The sequence below is a fragment of the Phascolarctos cinereus genome, unplaced genomic scaffold, assembly GCF_003287225.1.
Source record: "Phascolarctos cinereus isolate Bilbo 61053 unplaced genomic scaffold, phaCin_HiC Scaffold_4;HRSCAF=312, whole genome shotgun sequence".
Taxonomy (NCBI): domain Eukaryota; kingdom Metazoa; phylum Chordata; class Mammalia; order Diprotodontia; family Phascolarctidae; genus Phascolarctos; species Phascolarctos cinereus.
In genome coordinates this window covers 681,020,351-681,039,099 of record NW_027555847.1, presented here as the reverse complement: position 1 = coordinate 681,039,099, position 18,749 = coordinate 681,020,351, and the positions used below count along the sequence as shown (strand labels likewise).

Here is an 18,749-nt window from a genome sequence, read left to right as displayed (position 1 = left end):
CTGGAGGTTAAAATTTATCTGAAGGTAGTGAGTTAACACTTACAGTCTTTCCCTCCTCCTCAGGGCCTTGTATATCATAGATGCTCATAAATCCTTGGCAGATGAAAGAATGAGTATTTTCATGGAAGATAATAGCTATCCTTTTTAACATGCCAATGTGTATGGGAGCCCCTGAACCCTTGAAAAGGGATTGGGGGTGACACAAAAGAGAGGGTCTTCCAGCTGAGCTAGGTAAGATAATAAAAATGAAGCTCTGAGAATGAAGGGTTGGAGGGAGGTGGGGGATAGGAAGGGCACAGAAGGAATTCAGGATCAATTAACACAGAACAGATAATGTGGGAATTCCCCTCTTCCCCTCTGCAAAGGCCAGAGAGACAAGATGGCAACATAAGAAAAAGGGAAGAGATGGGAGAAAATAGAACCCTTCCTGGGAATTGATGGAGATTGGGAACTCAGCTTAAGGAAACTTAGTAATGGGCTGAATTCTCCTAACCAGGGGAAAGACTAAATAAGATTGTGGAAAGGGAAGCAGTATTGTAGAGTGGTTACAGCGCTAGACCCCTAACTCATAAGTAAGGAAGAAGTGGGATCAACCCCTATCTCAGGCAGTTACTGGCAGGGTGACCCTGAGTAAGTTACTTAACTTTCTCTTATTATCTTTGAAAGATGATGGGGTTGGACTCAGTGTTCTCTAGGGTCTCTTCCCATTCTAAACCTATGCTCTTATAACCCAGCTAGGATAAGGGCTTATTAGAATAAAATTGACTTAGATATGGACAGCAAATAAGAACCATAATCCTTTGGGTTGAGACCAGGCACAGATCAGAGATAAGTTTACTGATGCCACAACCAAGCTACAGACTTCCCCAACCTCCTCACTAAGTCCCCATTTACCTCATTCAATTCCCATCTAACTATTGATCCCCCATCCCATGGGTCTCCTGACTCCCTTACTGAGTCCCTGGCACCATCTCCCTTGCTCAGCACCCCAACTCCTCACTGGACCCTACAGCATCCCAGCTGAGCCCCATCTCTCTCACCAAACCCTCAGTCTCTTCAAGCTATCCACTTCACAGACCGGTCCCTTCTAATTGAGCCCAACCCTCTCACTGACCACCAGTTCATGGAAGTTGCCTGAAGCTTTCAAGACAAATTAGGGTTTGATAAGGGTCCCTCCACACGTGTTGCCCCTAATCCTGCAAGGAGGCTAGAAAAGGAAAAAGCCAGGACAGGGGCCCACCTGTGGGCATTTCAGAATTCGGAGTGCCTGTGGAAGGGAGAACCAGTTGCAAAGAGGGGGTTGGAGGAGAGGTAGCTCCCTGGAGGGAGCAAAGAGATACTCTGGTATGAGTGTTCTCCCTCCAACCTTAAATCACAAAGTGTCATTACTGGAGGTAGCCTAGAAGACCATCTATCTACTCTAGAGCATCATTTAGAGAAACTGAGGCCCAGAGACTTCCCTGAGGTCCCACAGGGAGTCAGTTACAGAGCTGGGAAAGCTCTTATGACTCCTAACCCGAGGCTGTAGGAGATCTGTCCTAGGGAGATCTGTCCTAGGGAGATCTGTCCAGGAGGGAAAGCTTAACTGCCATCCATCCTAGAGCTTGGGGGGGAGGGGCAGTGAAGTGGTATGCACATGATAACCGTCTCCTCAGGTCAAGCAGAGTTCATAGGAACAGGGGACAGAGGGGCTTTCCCCTCAGGACAATGGCAGGATGGGGAAAGGGAACCTTGTGACCTCCAGGATGGAGGAAGTCTCAGCTCAAGACACCCTTCCCATGGCCTCGCATCCAGGCTGGGACCTGTTTGCCTGGTGTGAGAGGGAAAGTCGATGTCTATGACAGGGTCCAGGAGAAATATGGGGAATTTCCATGGGTCCTGGGAAGATATGAACCCCAGTGCATGGAAACTAGAGGCATAGACAGCAAGGCCAGGAAGTGGGGCTTCTTGATGACCCGGACAGCCAGGTCACTAAAGGAGTGGAGCCCTTATAGAGTAGCTAGGAGGTCCCTGAGAACATAGAATGTCTGGGCTGGGAGGGGGCTTAGAATACAGAATATCAGAGCTGGGAGGGCCCTGAGAACACAGGATGTCAGAGCAAGGACAGTCCTTAGGACATGAAATCCCCTGAGAGAAAGGCAACAAACATTTGTTGAGCACCTACTATGCTCCAGTCACGGTACTAAGTACTGAGGACACAAAAAAAACAGAACCTGCTCTCAAGAAGGTCACGTGTTAAGCAGCAATCATCAAAACTGCTTGGTACTGGCTAAGACATAGGGAGGTGGATCATTGGAATAGGTTAAATATACAAGACACAGTGGTCAATGACTATAGTAATCTATTATTTGATAAACCCAAAGACCCCTGCTTCTGGGATAAGAACCCACTCTTTGACAAAAACTGCTGGGAAAACTGGAAAAGAGTATGGCAGAAACTAGGCATAGACCAAAATCTCATGCCATATACCAAAATAAAGTCAAAATGGGTTCAGGACTTAGATATAAAGGCTGATACTATAAGCAAACTGGGAGAACAAGGAACAGTTTACCTATCAGATCTATGGAGAACAGAAGAATTCATGACCAAACAGGAGATAGAGAACATTACAAAAAGCAAAATGGATAATTTTGATTGCATTAAATTGAAAAGTTTTTGCACAAACAAAGCCAATGCAACTAAGATTAGAAGGAAGGTAGAAAATTGGGAAAGAATTTTTACAACTAGTCTCTCTGATAAAGGCCTCATTTCTAAAATATATAGAGAATTAAGACAAATTTATAAGAACACAAGCCATAACCCCAATTGATAAATGGTCAAAGGATATGAACAGACAGTTCTCAGATGAAGAAATTAAAGCCATCTATAGACATATGAAAAAATGCTCTAAATCATTATTGATTAGAGAAATGCAAATCAAAACAATTCTGAGGTACCATATCACACCTATCAGATTGGCCAACATGACAAAACAGGAAAATAATAAATGCTGGAGAGGATGTGGGAAAATTGGAACGCTAATACATTGTTGGTGGAGTTGAGAAATGATCCAACCATTTTGGAGAACAATTTGGAACTATGCCCAAAGGGCTACAAAAATGTGCATACCCTTTGATCCAGCAATAGCACTTCTAGGGCTATATCCCAAAGAGATCAAACAAATGGGAAAAGGACCCACATGTACAAAAATATTCATAGCAGCCCTTTTTGTGGTGGCAAAGAATTGGAAATTGAGAGGATGCCCATCAATTGGGGAATGGCTAAGCAAGTTGTGGAATACTATTGTGCTATAAGAAATGATGAACAGGCTGACTTCAGAAAAACCTGGAAAGACTTATGTGGTCTGATGCTGAATGAAGTGAGCAGAACCAAGAGGACTTTGTACACAATAACAGCCATGTTATGCAATGACTAAGACTGTCAAACTGAACCCTTCTCAGCATTACGAAGATCTAAGACATCTCCAGAGGCCTCAGGATGGAAAATACTGTCCACATCCAAAGAAAGAACTGTGGAAGTCGAATCACTATCACTTATTTTTACCTTTTGTTGAGTTTTGTTTCATCTTTCTGATGGTTCCTCCTATTGATTTTAATTTTTACTTACAACTTCACTAACGTGAAAATATGTATCACGGGTATGTAAATGTAAAGCCTATATCAGATTGTGCGCCATCTTGGGGAGGGTGGAGGGGAGGAAGGGGGAGAAAAATTTTCAACTCAAAAGCGTATGGAAGTGATTGTTGATAAATCAAAATAAATTAATAAAAATTTTAAAAAATGATCTCAAAAAAAGGTCACATGTTGTACACAACTTCACATGTGTAATGAGTGTCATATTTCTTGCCTTCTCAGTGGGTAGGGGAAGGGCTGGAGAGGGGAAGGGAACTTAGAACTGAAAATTTAAATTTAAGAAAAAAATCAAGGAGCTCATAATCTAATGGGGAAGGGCAATACATTATAAGAAACTGGAAAGATATTAGGGTAGCTTGATGGGAAATGCAAAGGGAGACAGGGACCCAGAGTGAGGGTTACTAAAGAGATGTGAGTTTCAGAGCTGATATGACCTTGTGGGATGACGGCTTTCTGGAGACTATGATGAAGCCCAGAAGAGCAACTGGTAGGAAATAAATGCCTTTAGGATATAGAATATCAGAGTTGGGAGGGACCTTAGAACATGAAATGTCAGAGCTAGGAGGGTCTTAGAACATAGAACTCAGACCATAGACTGTCGAAGCTGGAAAGGAACTTGGCATAGATACTGTCACAACTGAGGAAGAGAGACCTTAAAGAAAACTAAATGCAAACCCCTGATTTTACAGATGAGGAAACTGAGGCTCATAGAGAGGAAAGGACTGACCCCCAGCGAGTTAGGAGCAAAATTGAAACTAGAATCTTATTTGCAGACCAAAGCTCTGTTCCCTGCAGCAAGATGCCCCTCCTGCAAGAACCTTTCCCAACTTTAGGATTCTCTTCCTACTGTCTAAAAGATTCTAATCCAATCCAATCCAATAAACATATGTTTAAGTGGAAGGTGCAATGCTGACAGCCAGGGATAGAGAAAAGAAAAGAGGGAAAGAAAAAAAGAGAAATCCCTGCCCTCAAGGAGCTTACATTCCAGTAAGAGGAATCATACAAGGTTACTTCAGAAGGGAGAAATCACTAATAACTAAAGGGATGAGCTGAGCTTTGAGAGAGGCTAGGATTTCTGAGAAGCAGAGATGCAGAGGAAAAGCATTCCAGATATAGGGGACCCTCACACAAAAAAGACAAAAGCAGGAGACTGAGTGCAAAGTTCAGGGAAAAGCCAGGAGCCCAGGTTGGCTGGAAGCTGAATGCCTGTAAGGGAAGCAGCATGCAATAATCCTGGAAATGTCTCACACAACATTAACTGCTCTCTTACCACACCATTCAGTGTTTGCTTATATACTATGCATGAGCCTTCTATCTCCCTAATGAATCACAGACTGGTAACTCAGTGCAAGGCAGTTAAAATCTTGGGCGTAATCCCAGATCTGCAATTAACATATTATGTGTCCTTGGGCAACTCTTTTGCCAGCTCTGAGCCTCAGTTTCCCCATCTTTAAAATGAGGGGGTTGGATTTGATGGCCTCAAAGGCCCTTTTCCCCCTTATTAGAGTAGGCACTTTTAATAAAAGCTTGTTGGATTGAATTGAATTGAACACAATTAGATGATTCTCTAAAATTTGATACTTCAACTGGGAAACAATTCTCATTCAAGCTATGACAATGAGCCCTGTGTGAGTTGGGTAAGGCTTCTTCCCAAGGCAAAGTGGAACTCTGTTGAAAGCAATAGAGATTTGGAATTAGAGGACCCAGGGGTGAGTCCTGGCTTTCCTCAGTACTTGTGTGATGACCTTGGACAAGTCAATGAACCACTCTGGGCTTGAATTCCACATCTGTAAAAGGAGAAAACTGAATGAGATTACTTCTAAGAGCAAGTTACTGTTCATCCCCTGGCCCTATGGTACCTTGAGAGACATAGTGGATAAAGAGCTGGGCTTGGAGTCAGGAAGACCTGGGTTCAAATGCTTCCTCTAATTCTTATTAGCTGTGTGACTTTGGACAAATGACTTCACCCTCTGGGCTCCAGTTTCCCATCTGAAAACAACTAGGTGGCCTCTCAGGTCCCTTCCAGCTCTGGGTTGGTGATATTGGGACTCCTCTGTCCCAGAGCTGCTGTGGGGATCCAAAGAGGAGATGGACAGGAGCCAGAATAAGTGGCTTATTGTCCTACAGCTTCCCAAGCAGCAATGTCAGGTCCTCCCCATGGGGAAGGATTGGAATCCTGGGGTGGGAGGAGGAAGGATTGAGGGCTCACTCCCTGACATGACGAGCAAGCCACCAGAACAACAGCTGCAGGGAAGTCCCCGCCTCTTTCCCAGTTGCTAGGTGATAGGTGGATGCTGGAATGACAGGCAAGGTTCCCCCGCATCAGTGAGCAGCCCCACAATTTCTAATGGAGGAGGAGGGGAAGAATAGCTCAGGCCCTTAAGCAAAAGAGAGCACATTTCTTCGCCAATTGAGCTGAATCTAGAGACCTGACACTTCTGTAATCAAAGTAGATGAGGGAGGGAGGGAAGCAAGGAAGGAAGGAAGATGGAGGGGGAAAGGAAGGAAGGGGAGGGAAGAAGGAAGGATTGTCGAGGGTTGGGTGCGGCTACCCCCTCCCCATATCCCCACTGAGTGTAGAGCAAAAGAAGAGGAAAATGGGGAGGCTCCATTTATCAGAATGACTTTTAAATTTTTAATATTTTCTGTTTTATGTAACCTTCATTTCCCAATATATAATTTTATTTCCAAATCTATATAACCCTTCCCTGCTCTGAAAGTCATTCTTTTTTACAAACAATAAAAAGGAAAAAGGGGGGGACTACAAAACTAACAGTACATGGACAGCACATGCAGTGTTCTGTACCCTAGTCCCCATAGAAAGGAAAGAGGGACATTCTCCTGTCTCTTCTTTGGTGCCAAGTTTGATCATGATTTTTCAGAGAATGCTATTTTGACTATTTTGTTGTTCTTCCTGTTTACATTACTGTAATCATTGTATATGTTGTTTTCCTGGTTCTGCTCACTTCACTTTGCATCAGCTTGTATAAGTCTTCCCCAAATCAGAATAACCCCCTAATGAATCACTATGTAGGGTATAGCTCCCCAGCACTAAGCCGAGCTGAGCCGCATTAAATCCTGGACACCCACCACCTTAGCTTCTTTTGGGGGGGGCCTTCAACCTGATACACACACACACACACACACACACATACACACACACACAATACAGAACCAGCCATCACTTATCTCCTTTGTCTCTCAGCCCCTGGGAGCTCACCATGGAAACTGGGAGAGAAGTTGGCAGGGCCAGGAGGCAGCCAGAGAGGAGCAAGGAGATTCCCCAGGAGACACTGAGAGATGGTGAGGCATGAGAAAAGACAGAGGGAAAGAAGCAGGAGAGAAACGGAGCCAGCCAGAGTGCAGGCAGGGAGATTCCCTTTTACACAACACAGAGTTGTGAACAGATGGGAAGAGATACAGAGCCAGCCATTGAGACCAGGAGGGGAAATATCCCAAGAAAGACAAGAGACACAGATACTGGAGATACTATAGGAGAAACAGATAGGAGAAATTATACATAGAATCATTGATTTAAGAGGGGTCTAATAGTCCATTTTACAGAAGATAAAACAGGGGCCAAACAGCTGAAGTGACTTCCCGAACATAGTGGGGGTACCCACCCGCGGTTACTAAGTGGCAGAGGTGGGATTTCAACCCCGGGGTCCAGATTTATTGCCCTTTGTACCCCACTGCCTCTCTCTTCCCTAAGACAGATCATAATAGACAGAGCTAGCCATAGAATCGGATGGAATGATCCAGGGAGACACGGAGAAGGCGGTCTAGTAGAGGGTCCAGGGACATTAGTTCAAATCCTGACCCCGCCACTTATTCTGTGTGACTCTGGGCAAATCAGATCCTCTCTCCAGTTCTCGGTTCCGTTATCTGTGGAATGAGGGGGCTGGACTCGGCCTCTAAGGCACCTAGATCTATGAACGTATGATCCCAAGGAAACACATATGAGGAGACACCGAGCCAGGAGACACTGGGAGACACAGAGAGTAGTGGGGAGACAGGGGGAGATACGGTGACACCGGGTGGGGAGATCGTGGGAGCACCACCAGAAAGCCAAGGCGCGATGACCAGAGAGAGCAGACATGGAAAGAAACGAGCCTCTGGGAGCTACAGGGGCCAGAAGACCCCGGCACAGAGGAGCAGGGGGAGCCCCGCGGAGGGGGCCCAGAGCTAGGGGCAGCCCTGTCCGGAGACAGGGACGCGGTCCCCGGGAGCCGGGACGGCGCCGGCCTCGGGACGGCTCGGCCACACCCCCCGAGGGAGCCCCCCGGCCCCCGCGCCCCGTAGCATCCTGGCGCTCGCAGCCTGGCCCCGCCCCGACCGCGCCGCAGCCGCCTCCACCGCTCGCAGCCCCTCCTCCGGGCTCCCGCAGCCGCCGCCACCGGCCCCGCCGCGCCTGCCCCTGCCTCTGCCTTTGCCTCTGCCTCTGCCTCTGCCCCTGTCTCTCGGGCCCATCCCGGAGGCCCGCGGCGCGCCGGGGCTGGGATGCGCAGCGGCTGCGCGGGGCTGCGCGGGGCGCGGGGACCGAGGGGCCGCGCCGGGGAGGGGCGCTTTGTCTGCGCTCCGGCTCGGGCTCGGGCTCGGGCTCGGGCTCGAGCTCCAGCACCAGCTCGGGCTCGAGCTCCAGCTCGGGCTCCGAGTCCAGCTCCCGGCTGCCGCCGCCGCCACCGCCTCTAGACTGGGAGGGCCCCGCCGGTCCCTGCGGAGCCCCCGAGGTAAGTGGGGAGACGTGAGGATGCAGATCCGCGGGGATGCAGATCTGCGGGATAGGACGCTACGCTCCCCCCCCCCCATTCCAATTCCTCCCCCTGCTATCGCTCTCTTCTCTCAGAGCCCTCTGCTCGGGGATGGCATGGGGCTTCTCACCTTCCTGTTCCCCCCACAGACCTAATCGCCCCCCTCCCCTGCTAGCCTCCTGCTCCAGGACCTCTCCCGTCATCCTTACCATCCCCCCAAGAACGGGGCCAGGTTGGGGGGAGGCATAAATCAAGCCCTTTCTGGGGTCCCTTCACCCTCCCAGTTCAGAGATGCCTCTCCAAAAAACTGGGCACCCCTAGACAGGAGATGGGATGGGGCCAGAAAAGCAGGCCTTGCACTGCCTGCCATCACCATCCCCTCAGTACCAGCCCCACCACACACACACAGAGGCATGCATGCATGCATACATATCCTGGGTCCCTTAGAGACCACACATTCACCCTTTTCTTTCCTGTGCAGCCTTGGGGCCTTGACCTGACTGCCCTGTCCCTAGCCCCCAGGACATCATGCTTTCAGCCAAGGAGAAGGCCAAGGGTCCAAAGGACAGCATGACACTCCTGCCGTGTTTCTACTTTGTGGAGGTGATGGAACATGGGGACCAATAGACAGACTAAGCCCAGGAAGGGGTGACTGCAACCCCACTTAGGCAGCCATCCCTCCTCCAAAACAGCAGTTAGAAGGGGCCCTTGAAGCATAAAATATGAAATGTCAAAGCCAGAAGCGTCTTTAGAACATAGGACATAGAATTTCAGAGCTCAGAAGGACCTTAGAATACAGAATGTCAGAGCTGGAAGGGCCTTTAGAATATGGATTGTCAGAGGTGGGAGGGACCTTAGAACACAGAATGGAAGAGGTGGGAAGGACCTTAGAACATGGACCAAAAAATATCAGAGCTTAAGTGGACCTTAGACATGGAGTTCTACCCCCTTACAGAGAAGGAAACTGAGGTCCACAAACAGAAAGAGACTTGTCCATGAAAGTCAGAAGCAGTGCTAGAACCCAGGTATCCTGAGTCCTTAATTCAGAGATCTTTTCTTCTCTACCACCTCTAAGGCCTCTGAGATCTGATTTTCCAGCAGGTGGAAAGAGTACTTAGCTAACTGGTAGTCATACTGGAAGCCAGACGGACAAACAGTGGTGACAGGCAGGCCAGCCAGGGGCAGCCAGACATTATCTGGGTGGCCAGGCCCTAACCTAAGATTTGGCCTTCAGTTCCCCCGAAAGACTGTCAGGATGTTTGTGATTGAGAGAAACAGGACCACATCCTCAGAGGGATGGGGGCAGGCAACCAGGTCCTGGGAGGCAAGACAAATACCCCACCCAGCTGCCAGTATTGGGGTGGGGGGATCACCAGCTGGATCAGTCAGATCCATGGAGTAAAAGGGTCTCAGGCTTTAGACTGGGAGGGACCTCAGAGGTCATTTAGCGCAACCCCTTTCCCCACCACACACTTTTTACAAGTGAGGAAATTGAAACTTAGATGCTAAGTAACATAGCCAGTCATATAAAGGACCAGAATTCAAACCCAGATCTTCTGATTTAAAATCCAGCCTATCCGTTTCATATATATATATAAGATTGTACTTGACCCAAGGTCTTCATTATGAAAATTAATCCTTAAACAATACAATTAGAGATAATAGAAAGGTCCAATTTAGAGAATGCTGTATCCTTAGCGAACACCCCTACCTGGTGTGAGTCGATGATTCATAAGGCCAGCCCCAGTTCCCTCTCCTTCAGAAAGTCTGCCCTAACCACCAGAATTTCTCCCTTTTCTGAGCTCAGATTTGGGCAGGAGAGGTAAAAAAAAACACCAATGAGCCCAGTATGAAAGAGATGGGGAGAAAACTAGCTTGAACAGAATAAAAGGGCACATGGTGGGAAGGTCAGAAAGGGAGGAGTACAGACTGGAGGGTACATAGGGCCTTACAGGGACTTGCATTAATAATAATAATGATAATGATAACAATAGCCAGCATTTATATAGTGCTTTAAGTTTTGCAAAACACTTTACAAATATATCATTGAAGCAGAAAGGTAATCCAGTGGATAGATTGCTGGACCTGGAGTCAAGAAGACCTGGATTCAAATCCAAATACCTAATAACGATATGATCTTGGGCAAGTCACTTAACTTATGCCTCAGTTTCCTTATCTGTAAAATGAGAATAACAATAGCATCTACCTCCCAGGGTTTGTGTGTGGATCAAACGAGATCTAATGGGGGGCAGCTAGATGGCGCAGTAGAAAGAGCACTGGCCCTGGATTCAGGAGGAACTGAGTTCAAATCCAGCCTCAGACACATAACACTAGCTGTGTGACTCTGGGCAAGTCACTTAACCCCATTGCCTAACCCCCCAAAAAAAATAGATCCAATGCAATAATGAGATGTACAAATAGGTAGGGCCAGATCAGTACAAATAGGTAGGGTTCTTCATATGGGCCAGATCAGGTCTATGGTATTTCCCAGGGGATGGATTAGGAAAGAGGCTTGGGGGAAGGAGCGGGGATGTGGATAGAGAGAGACTGCAGGAGCCAGAGTGGATTTGAGAGCTAGAACCCAGATCTAGAGCTTCCCCACACCAAGCCCTCTCTCTTTCCCAATCTACCAGCTCCCCATTGTCGCCTCTTCCATTGTGACCCTTTACTTCTTGGAGCTGACCGACCTTTTCAAGCCAGCCAAGGTGGGCTTCCAGTGCTACGACCGGACCTTGTCCATGCCCTACGTGGAGACCAGTGAGGAGCTTATCCCACTGCTCATGCTCTTAAGCCTGGCCTTTGCTGCCCCAGCTGCCTCTGTAAGTCTTCAGGATGTCCTGTCTTGGGGTGGGTTTGGGAGGATCAGAGGCCAGCAGGATGGAGATTGGAGCCCAGCTGGATTGGCGCATGAGAGACTTCAGTTCTAGCACCCACTTGTCCCTTTGACTCCAATATGTGACACTGGGCTACTCACACAACCTCTCTAGAATTCCCAGTCCTACTGCCCACTGGTCCCTCTGGAGAGGGAAGAACCACGTACCTCTGAAGGCAACATGTGAGTGTCCCTAGAGCCCTTGGTGATTAACTGACTAATAGATATCAGAGCTTGGAGGACTGTCAGACCTGGGAGACCTTACAGAATGCAGGGGTAGGAGATCTTTGGCCACACAACCACATGTGGTCCTCTAGGTCCTCAAGTGTGGCCCTTTGACTGAATACAAGCTTCACAAAACAAATCCCCTTAATAAAAGGATTTGTTCTATAAAATTTGGACTCAGTCAGCCACACCCAAGGACCTAGAAGGCTACCTGTGGCCTTGAGGCCACAGATTCCTCACCACTGGTAGAGTGTCAGAGCCAGACAGAATCTTATAACATAGAACATAAAATATTAAAGCATCAATAGACTTTAGAACATAGAATGTCAGAGCTAGAAGGGACCTTAGAATATAGTGCATTGAATTTTAAAATTGAGAGGGGCCATGGAATGCAGAATGTCAAAGATGGTAGAGTCCTTAGAATTCAGACTGTCAGAATTGGAAGGAACTTCAGAACACAGAATGGCAAAGCTTGAAGGGGCCTAGAACACCATACATGGAATTCAAATCTGGGAAGGGCCATAGAACAGGGAATGTCAGGGCTAGAGAATACCTTAGGAAGAATTTCAAAGCTGAGAAAGTCTGTAGAACAGAGTGTCAGAGCCGGGGGGGAAAAAATAACCTCAGGGATCATTGAGTCCAATCTTCCTGTGAGGAGATTCAACAACATAACTTGGCCAAATGGCTAAGTGCCTGCTAGATGCAGGGCACTGTTTTAAGTGATTGGAATAGAAAAATAAGAATGATGCAGACCCTACCTCCCAATTTGTGGGGTGGGGAGGCAATGATGAGAGGGGAAGAGGTACAGGGTTCACTAGGTTCACGGACCAGGAGAGATCCAGACAGAGTGCTCTGGGAAAATTTAAGAAGAGAAAAAACATTTTCTTTCACCTGAGGAGATTAGCCTAGAGAGGAAGGGGCTTACTGAGGGTCATATTCCCTTTCCTCACACCTGGTGGGACCCAGTGGAAGGAGCTGGGAAGGGCTTGGGAAGAAGCTGCCAGCTGAGGCTAGCCCTTACTCCCCTCCCTGGTGCAGATCATGGTCGGGGAAGGCATCGTTTACTGTCTCCAGTCCAAGCTGAAGGGCCGCACCAACGCGGAGGGGAGCATCAATGCTGGGGGCTGCAACTTCAACTCTTTCCTGCGTCGGACAGTCCGCTTTGTAGGTGAGGATGTAGGCAGGAGAGTCCCTGGTGGGAGAAGCTGGAGTTATCTCTTATCCCCTGCCAGATGGGCCAAGGTCACTCTCCCCACACACATCCCTCACCCTGAGATTATTTTCCAAATTCCACAGCAACTAGTCCTCTCCCCAACTGCCTCTTCCCACACCTACCTCCCAAGGCTGTTGAGCTAGGTGGCACAATGGATAGAGCTAGGGTTAGACTAAGGATCAGAAGAGATAATTTTTGTACTGGGCTCAACACAGTGCCTGGCACATAATAGGTGTTTACCAAATACATGTTCCCTCCTTCCCTCCCTATCACCTCTGGGAGAGGCACCCCAGCACATACTGTCACCGCTGGACTTTCGATCTCCCTTGGCTAAGCCATGCCCACATTCCTGTGGCTTTTCTTGCTTTTCCCATTTGCCTCCTTCCCAATGGGTCTGGATGGGCATAGGGGTAGCTTCTTGGGACAATGTGGGATTCACACACAGCGCCTCTGACCCTTCCCTCCTCCTTCCACAGGCGTCCATGTATTTGGCCTGTGTGCCACAGCCCTGGTCACTGACATCATCCAGTTGGCCACAGGCTACCATGCTCCCTTCTTCTTGACAGTCTGCAAGCCCAATTATACCTTGCTAGGCATCTCCTGTGATGCCAACCCTTACATCACCCAGGACATCTGTTCCGGCCAGGATGCTCATGCCATCCTCTCTGCCAGGTGAGCCGCTGCCCTGGGGGTGGGGCCCGAGAGCCAGGGGCCATCTGTGCCCCAAGAGCAGGGAGCCAGTACTGCTTGACGTTAAATCTCATTTGATTGGAGAGGGTATAAATCCAACCTACCCTGTATATATTTATTTTGAAATCCCAAGCTCTAAGAGAGAGCTTGGCACCAGAATAGAGTGCCGCTCTGGAAGCCAAGAAGATCTGACGCTTTTCAGTTGTGCAGCTCTGAGCCAGGCCCTAAAGAGATGAAGTCACATGTCCCGAATTATGGGGTTTAGAGTGGGAAGGGGCCTTTGAAAATAGAAGGTCAGGGCTGAAAAGGGACCTTGGAGACCATTTCCGTTCATTTTTATAGATGAAGAAGCTAAGACACCAAAAAAGTGAAGTGACTTGCCTAAGGTCACAGTGGTATTAAATACCAGCATCTGAATTGGAACCTGGGTCTTCTGACTCCAAACTGTGTTCTTTCCACTGCACCTCATGGTGTGGTTTCAAAGAACCTTTAGGATAATGTAGTACCATAAGGAGGTTGGAAGGGCAAGATTTTCTAAATTTGGAATCAGAGGACCTAGATTCAGATCCTGTTTCTGATCACTTCACCATCCTCGGCCTCCCTTCCTGCAAATGTAGGAGATACGACCAGATGGCCCATAAGTCCCTTCTAGCTCAGACATTTTGTTTCTGAAGGGTCTTTCCAGCTCTATGTTCCTATCACAAGCTAAGAACAAAAGTTGGGAAGGTCCCTAGAGATGAACAAGCCCAGTCCCTCCATTTTACAGATGAAGAAACTGAGGCTTGGAAAGATCAGGGGGCTTCACTGAGCTTACAGGGAGTCAGGGGCAGAGCCGGGACTAGAACCCAGGGCTCTTGACACACCAAGACTGAAAATCACAGGATCTTAGATTTCAGACTCCAGGCCATGTGATACAGGGATTGGGGAGGGGGAGTATGGGAGCCTGATGCGGATACTGACTCACTTGGCAGGAAGACCTTCCCATCCCAGCATGCCACCCTTTCGGCTTTCGCAGCTGTCTATGTGTCGGTGAGTGAGTCTCCTGGCATTGGGGATGCAGCCTCGATTCCCATCCGCATGAAGTCTCAGAGTCTCCCCTTGTGCCCCTCCCTAACCCTTGACCTGCCCCCTTTCCAAAGGGACCCACCAGCCATTTACCCCTGAATGTGCCGGGCTTCTGCCTGGCCTCCACCCTATCCTCCCAGCCTCCTGACTTCTGCCAGCATCCTCTGCATGTAGTGCACATCTGGGAAGGAGGGTCCAGGTAGAGTCTCCCCGTGGCTCTGACAGGCATCTCTCCACACAGATGTACTTTAACTCCATCATCTCGGATAGCACCAAGCTGCTCAAACCCATCCTGGTCTTTGCCTTTGCTATTGCTGCGGGGGTGTGTGGCCTTACCCAGATCACACAGCACCGAAGCCACCCCAGTGATGTCTACAGTGGCTTCCTCATCGGTGCCGGCATTGCTGCCTACCTGGTGAGTCTGGGAGGAAGGGGTGAGAAGGAGAAAGAGGAGACGTGGTTGGGCTCTCATAGAGGCCCTAGAGATGTAACTCTGCCTTCAGACACGCCCTCTTGGCTGAGGAGAAAACCCAAGCCTGCCCTCAGGGAGCCCCTGGTCTGAGGTAGAGACATAGTTCCTGACCTCAGGGGACCTCCCCCCAACTTTGACACTTGCCCCATATTCCACAGGCCTGCCACGCAGTGGGTAACTTCCGGGCCCCACTGGAGAAGCCCCCAGCCCCACCACCAGCCAAGGATGCCCTTCGGGCCCTGACCCAGAGAGGCCATGACTCTGTCTACCACCAGAACAAGTCAGTCAGCACAGATGAGCTGACACCACAGACCCGACTTGAGGGCGTGCCCCGGCCAGTGCCACGGGAGAAGACGTCGCTGGGCAGTCTCAAGCGTGCCAGTGTAGACGTAGACCTTCTGGCCCCTCGGAGCCCCATGGGCAAAGAGAACATGGTAACCTTCAGCAACACCCTGCCCCGGGTCAACACCCCATCCCTGGATGACCCTGCCCGCCGCCACATGACCATCCACGTGCCCCTGGATGCCTCCCGCTCCAAGCAGCTCATCACTGAATGGAAACAGAAGTCTCTGGAGGGGGGACGGGCCCTGGCCCTGGCTGAGGAGGTTGGACCAGGCCATCTCCGAGGGGCTGCAGAGCCCATGGCCGAGGAAGAAGAGGAAGAGGAGGAGGAAGAAGAGGAGGAAGAGGAAGAGGAGGAGGAGGAGGAGGGGGGCCCCATCCCGCCTTCCTTGTACCCGACCGTGCAGGCCCGGGCTGGGGCCGAAAGGGCAGGGCTGGGGCCCCGGGTGCTCCTGCCGCCACGGGCTGGTGCCCCCCCATTGGTGCATATCCCCGAGGAGAGTCAGGCCACGGCCAGCAGCCCAGCAAGCGCCAGCCTCTCCCCCAAGAGCAGCTCAGCCGTGAGGGCCAAGTGGCTCATGATGGCCGAGAAAGGGGGAGCCTCTGTCACGGCCCCACCGCGCGTGGCCAACCCACCCCGGCTCCTGCAGGTCATTGCTATGTCCAAGGCACCAGGCATGGGGCCTGGGGGTCCGCCGGGCCCGAAGGCGGCCGAAACAGCTTCGTCCTCGAGTGCCAGCTCTGACTCCTCCCAATACCGCTCGCCCTCGGAGCGCGACAGCGGCAGCATAGTCACCATTGATGCGCATGCCCCCCACCACCCTGTCGTGCACCTGTCCTCTGGCAACGGGCCCTGGGAGTGGAAGGCAGCTGCCGGGGCCAAAGGTGCTGAGCTTGGGAGTGATACCTATGAGCTGGGGGAGCTGGCGGGCCGTGATTACCGGGCTGGGGGCAGCTTCCGGGCCAGCAAGGCCCCTGGTGTGTCCCCCGGATCTTCCATCAGTGACGTGGACCAGGACGAACCACCGCGTTTCACCGGCGTAGCCACCGTCAACCTGGCCACAGGCGAGGGGATGCCGACCCCAGGCGAAGGGGTGCTGGGACCCGCCAGCAGGGAGTCCACTCTTCGGCGCAAACCTGGCAGCCTAGCGCTGTCTGAAAGGGATGGGCACGGAGAATCTGAGGCTGAGAGTTACTACAAGAAGATCCCAGCTGGCCGCCGGTTTAAGGACTGAGAACCCAGCCTGGGGGCTGGATCCCAGCCACCACTATCCGTCGGCTTGTTTGCCCTGGTCCAGGGAGACTCTGTCTCTTGGTGCTCAGGGCTCAGAGCCAGGCATTCATGCTGTGGGCAGATCTGTTGCCCAGGGGACCAGGAGATGGTAAGGATGGGGCAGGGGACAAAGAAGAGGGCTGGGGAGGGGAATTTGCTTCAACTAATGGCCTCCCCAGACCTTAGGGCCTGAAGAGGCATGGGGAAAAGGGGCGATACCAAACCCCCTGATGGGTGGGAGGGGACACAGTGGATTTTATCAAAGGGATAACTGTAAATAGGAAATGGTGGGGAAGGGTGAAAGGGGGAGGGTGGAGTAGGGACTTGGGGCACTGCTCATGGGGTGGCATGGGTCTGGGTGGGTGAGAGGACATGGGGGCTAGAAGGCAGAGTCCAGCATTGATTGTAAAATACCATACAATACAAAGTTTGGTGAAAAATAAAGATTTCCAAACACCAGGTTCTGTGTCCTGAGAAATTTCCCCTTACCGTTCTCCATCCTGGCCCTGGGACCTCAAGGATGCTAGGGATAGAGACTCTGGGGTCTTCTACTCCCAACAATGGTCAGGTGGATAGAGTCTTTCCTCAGCCTCCTTGACTTTAAGGGGCTCAGCTTTCCCCATCAATGTCAGAGAAAGGTTTAAGTCGACCTCCCAAATCTCCTGCAGCAGGAGGCAAAGGGTATGGAGATGCCTGCCTACCAACCCATCCCCTTGAAAGAGTTCCACCTACATGGGCATGTCCATGTGCAAATGTGCCACACAGATGGTTCTCTAACACATGCTAAAGCATGTACAGTGCTCATATGTGTACATTACATATGTGCACAGACTACTCAGCCCACTACCCAACTCTCCCTCCATGGAGATGGAGGACCCGTATTCCCTAACTATAAGCCTTAGAGGAAGGAGGTTCTTAGAAAGAGACCCTATGCCCAGACTAGGAGCAACACTTTCCTCACAGGTTACAGCCTCTGCCCCTGCCTAGATCCAAAAGAAACTCAACAGATTAGTGTGATAGGCTGAACCCAGTCAGCTGAAATTTAATAAGGAGAAATATCAAGTACATTTAGGTGTGGCACAGTAGGCCTAGAGTCAGGAAGACTTAAGTTCAAATCCAGTTTGAGACACTTATTAGCTGTGTGACCCTGGACAAGTCACTTCATTTCTGCCTCAGTTTCCTCATCTATAAATTGAGGATAATAACAGTACCTACCTCCCAGGGTCATTGAAATTAAATGAGATAATATATATACAGCACTTAGTACAATGTTTGGCATATAGCAGGCATTTAGGGTTTTTTTTCCATTGTTCCTTCCAAAAAAATCAACTTCACAAAGACAGGATGGGGAAATACAGCCAGACAGTAGTTCACTTGAAAAAGATCTGCAGGTATGAGTGTACTACGTGTTCAATTTAAGTCAATGGCCTCATGGCAGCCAAAAAAAATTAAAAATAAAAAAAAAGGTTAATGCTATCCTACTCTCCCCCTTACCTTTGAGGAATACCCTTGTCATAGCAAGGGGCCCCAGGTCTGGATCAGGTTCATGTCCTGAAGGAGGCTGATCTCAAAGCAAGGGCATCAGGCTCTTCTCTCTTTCTCTGGCTCATTTTCCCTATACCAGAATACAGCTCTGGGAGAAATCCCTTAAAACTTGTCTGGCTCATTCTTAGGGATCCTCCGAAAGGGACTAAAAGATCCCTTCTGGAAAGGTACTCAATATACAAAATAGTTCAGCTATTTACCACCTCCACAATAAAAGAAATGTTAAAACAAAAGATTAAGAAGTGTTTATTAACAAGCATTTTTAAAATGAAATGGTAACCCATCCCTACGAATCCTATGATCTTTATGGTCCCAGCACTTAGCACAGTGCTGGGCACAGAGTAGGTACTTAATAAATAGGTACCGCCCGATTTAAGTTGTCTCTATACATCCTGTCTTTGAGGTCAGTGTTCTGCTTGCGTGATGATCACACTTTCTTTGAATGTTATTGCTCTTTGCTTCTTTTCTTCCAGATTGTCCTTGATGTCATTTATTTGCATTCCCAATTAGTTATTCTCTCTTTTGTTTCTTTGTTGAGACTTGCCACCGTGGATTCAAGTTTTTTCTCTTCTGCCAATTATTTCTGCTGGGCGGGCCATGCATTTCATTTTCACAATTCTTATTCTCCTTTCAACCACTCAGGAATGATGGGTTGTTGTTGCATATTCT

The 18,749-nt window shown here is 49.5% G+C and overlaps 1 protein-coding gene across 1 annotated transcript; it reads left to right on the top strand.

Moving 5' to 3' along the window:
• The first annotated feature begins 8,273 nt into the window (after window positions 1–8,273).
• PLPPR3 (phospholipid phosphatase related 3) lies at window positions 8,274–16,906 on the top strand. Its single transcript, XM_021008784.2, has 8 exons — window positions 8,274–8,362; window positions 8,865–8,986; window positions 11,017–11,202; window positions 12,519–12,648; window positions 13,170–13,365; window positions 14,355–14,412; window positions 14,690–14,863; window positions 15,079–16,906. Exons 2-8 carry the CDS (start codon window positions 8,912–8,914, stop codon window positions 16,495–16,497), a joined length of 2,238 nt encoding a protein of 745 aa, XP_020864443.1. The 5' UTR covers window positions 8,274–8,362; window positions 8,865–8,911; the 3' UTR covers window positions 16,498–16,906.
• The last annotated feature ends 1,843 nt before the right edge of the window (window positions 16,907–18,749 follow it).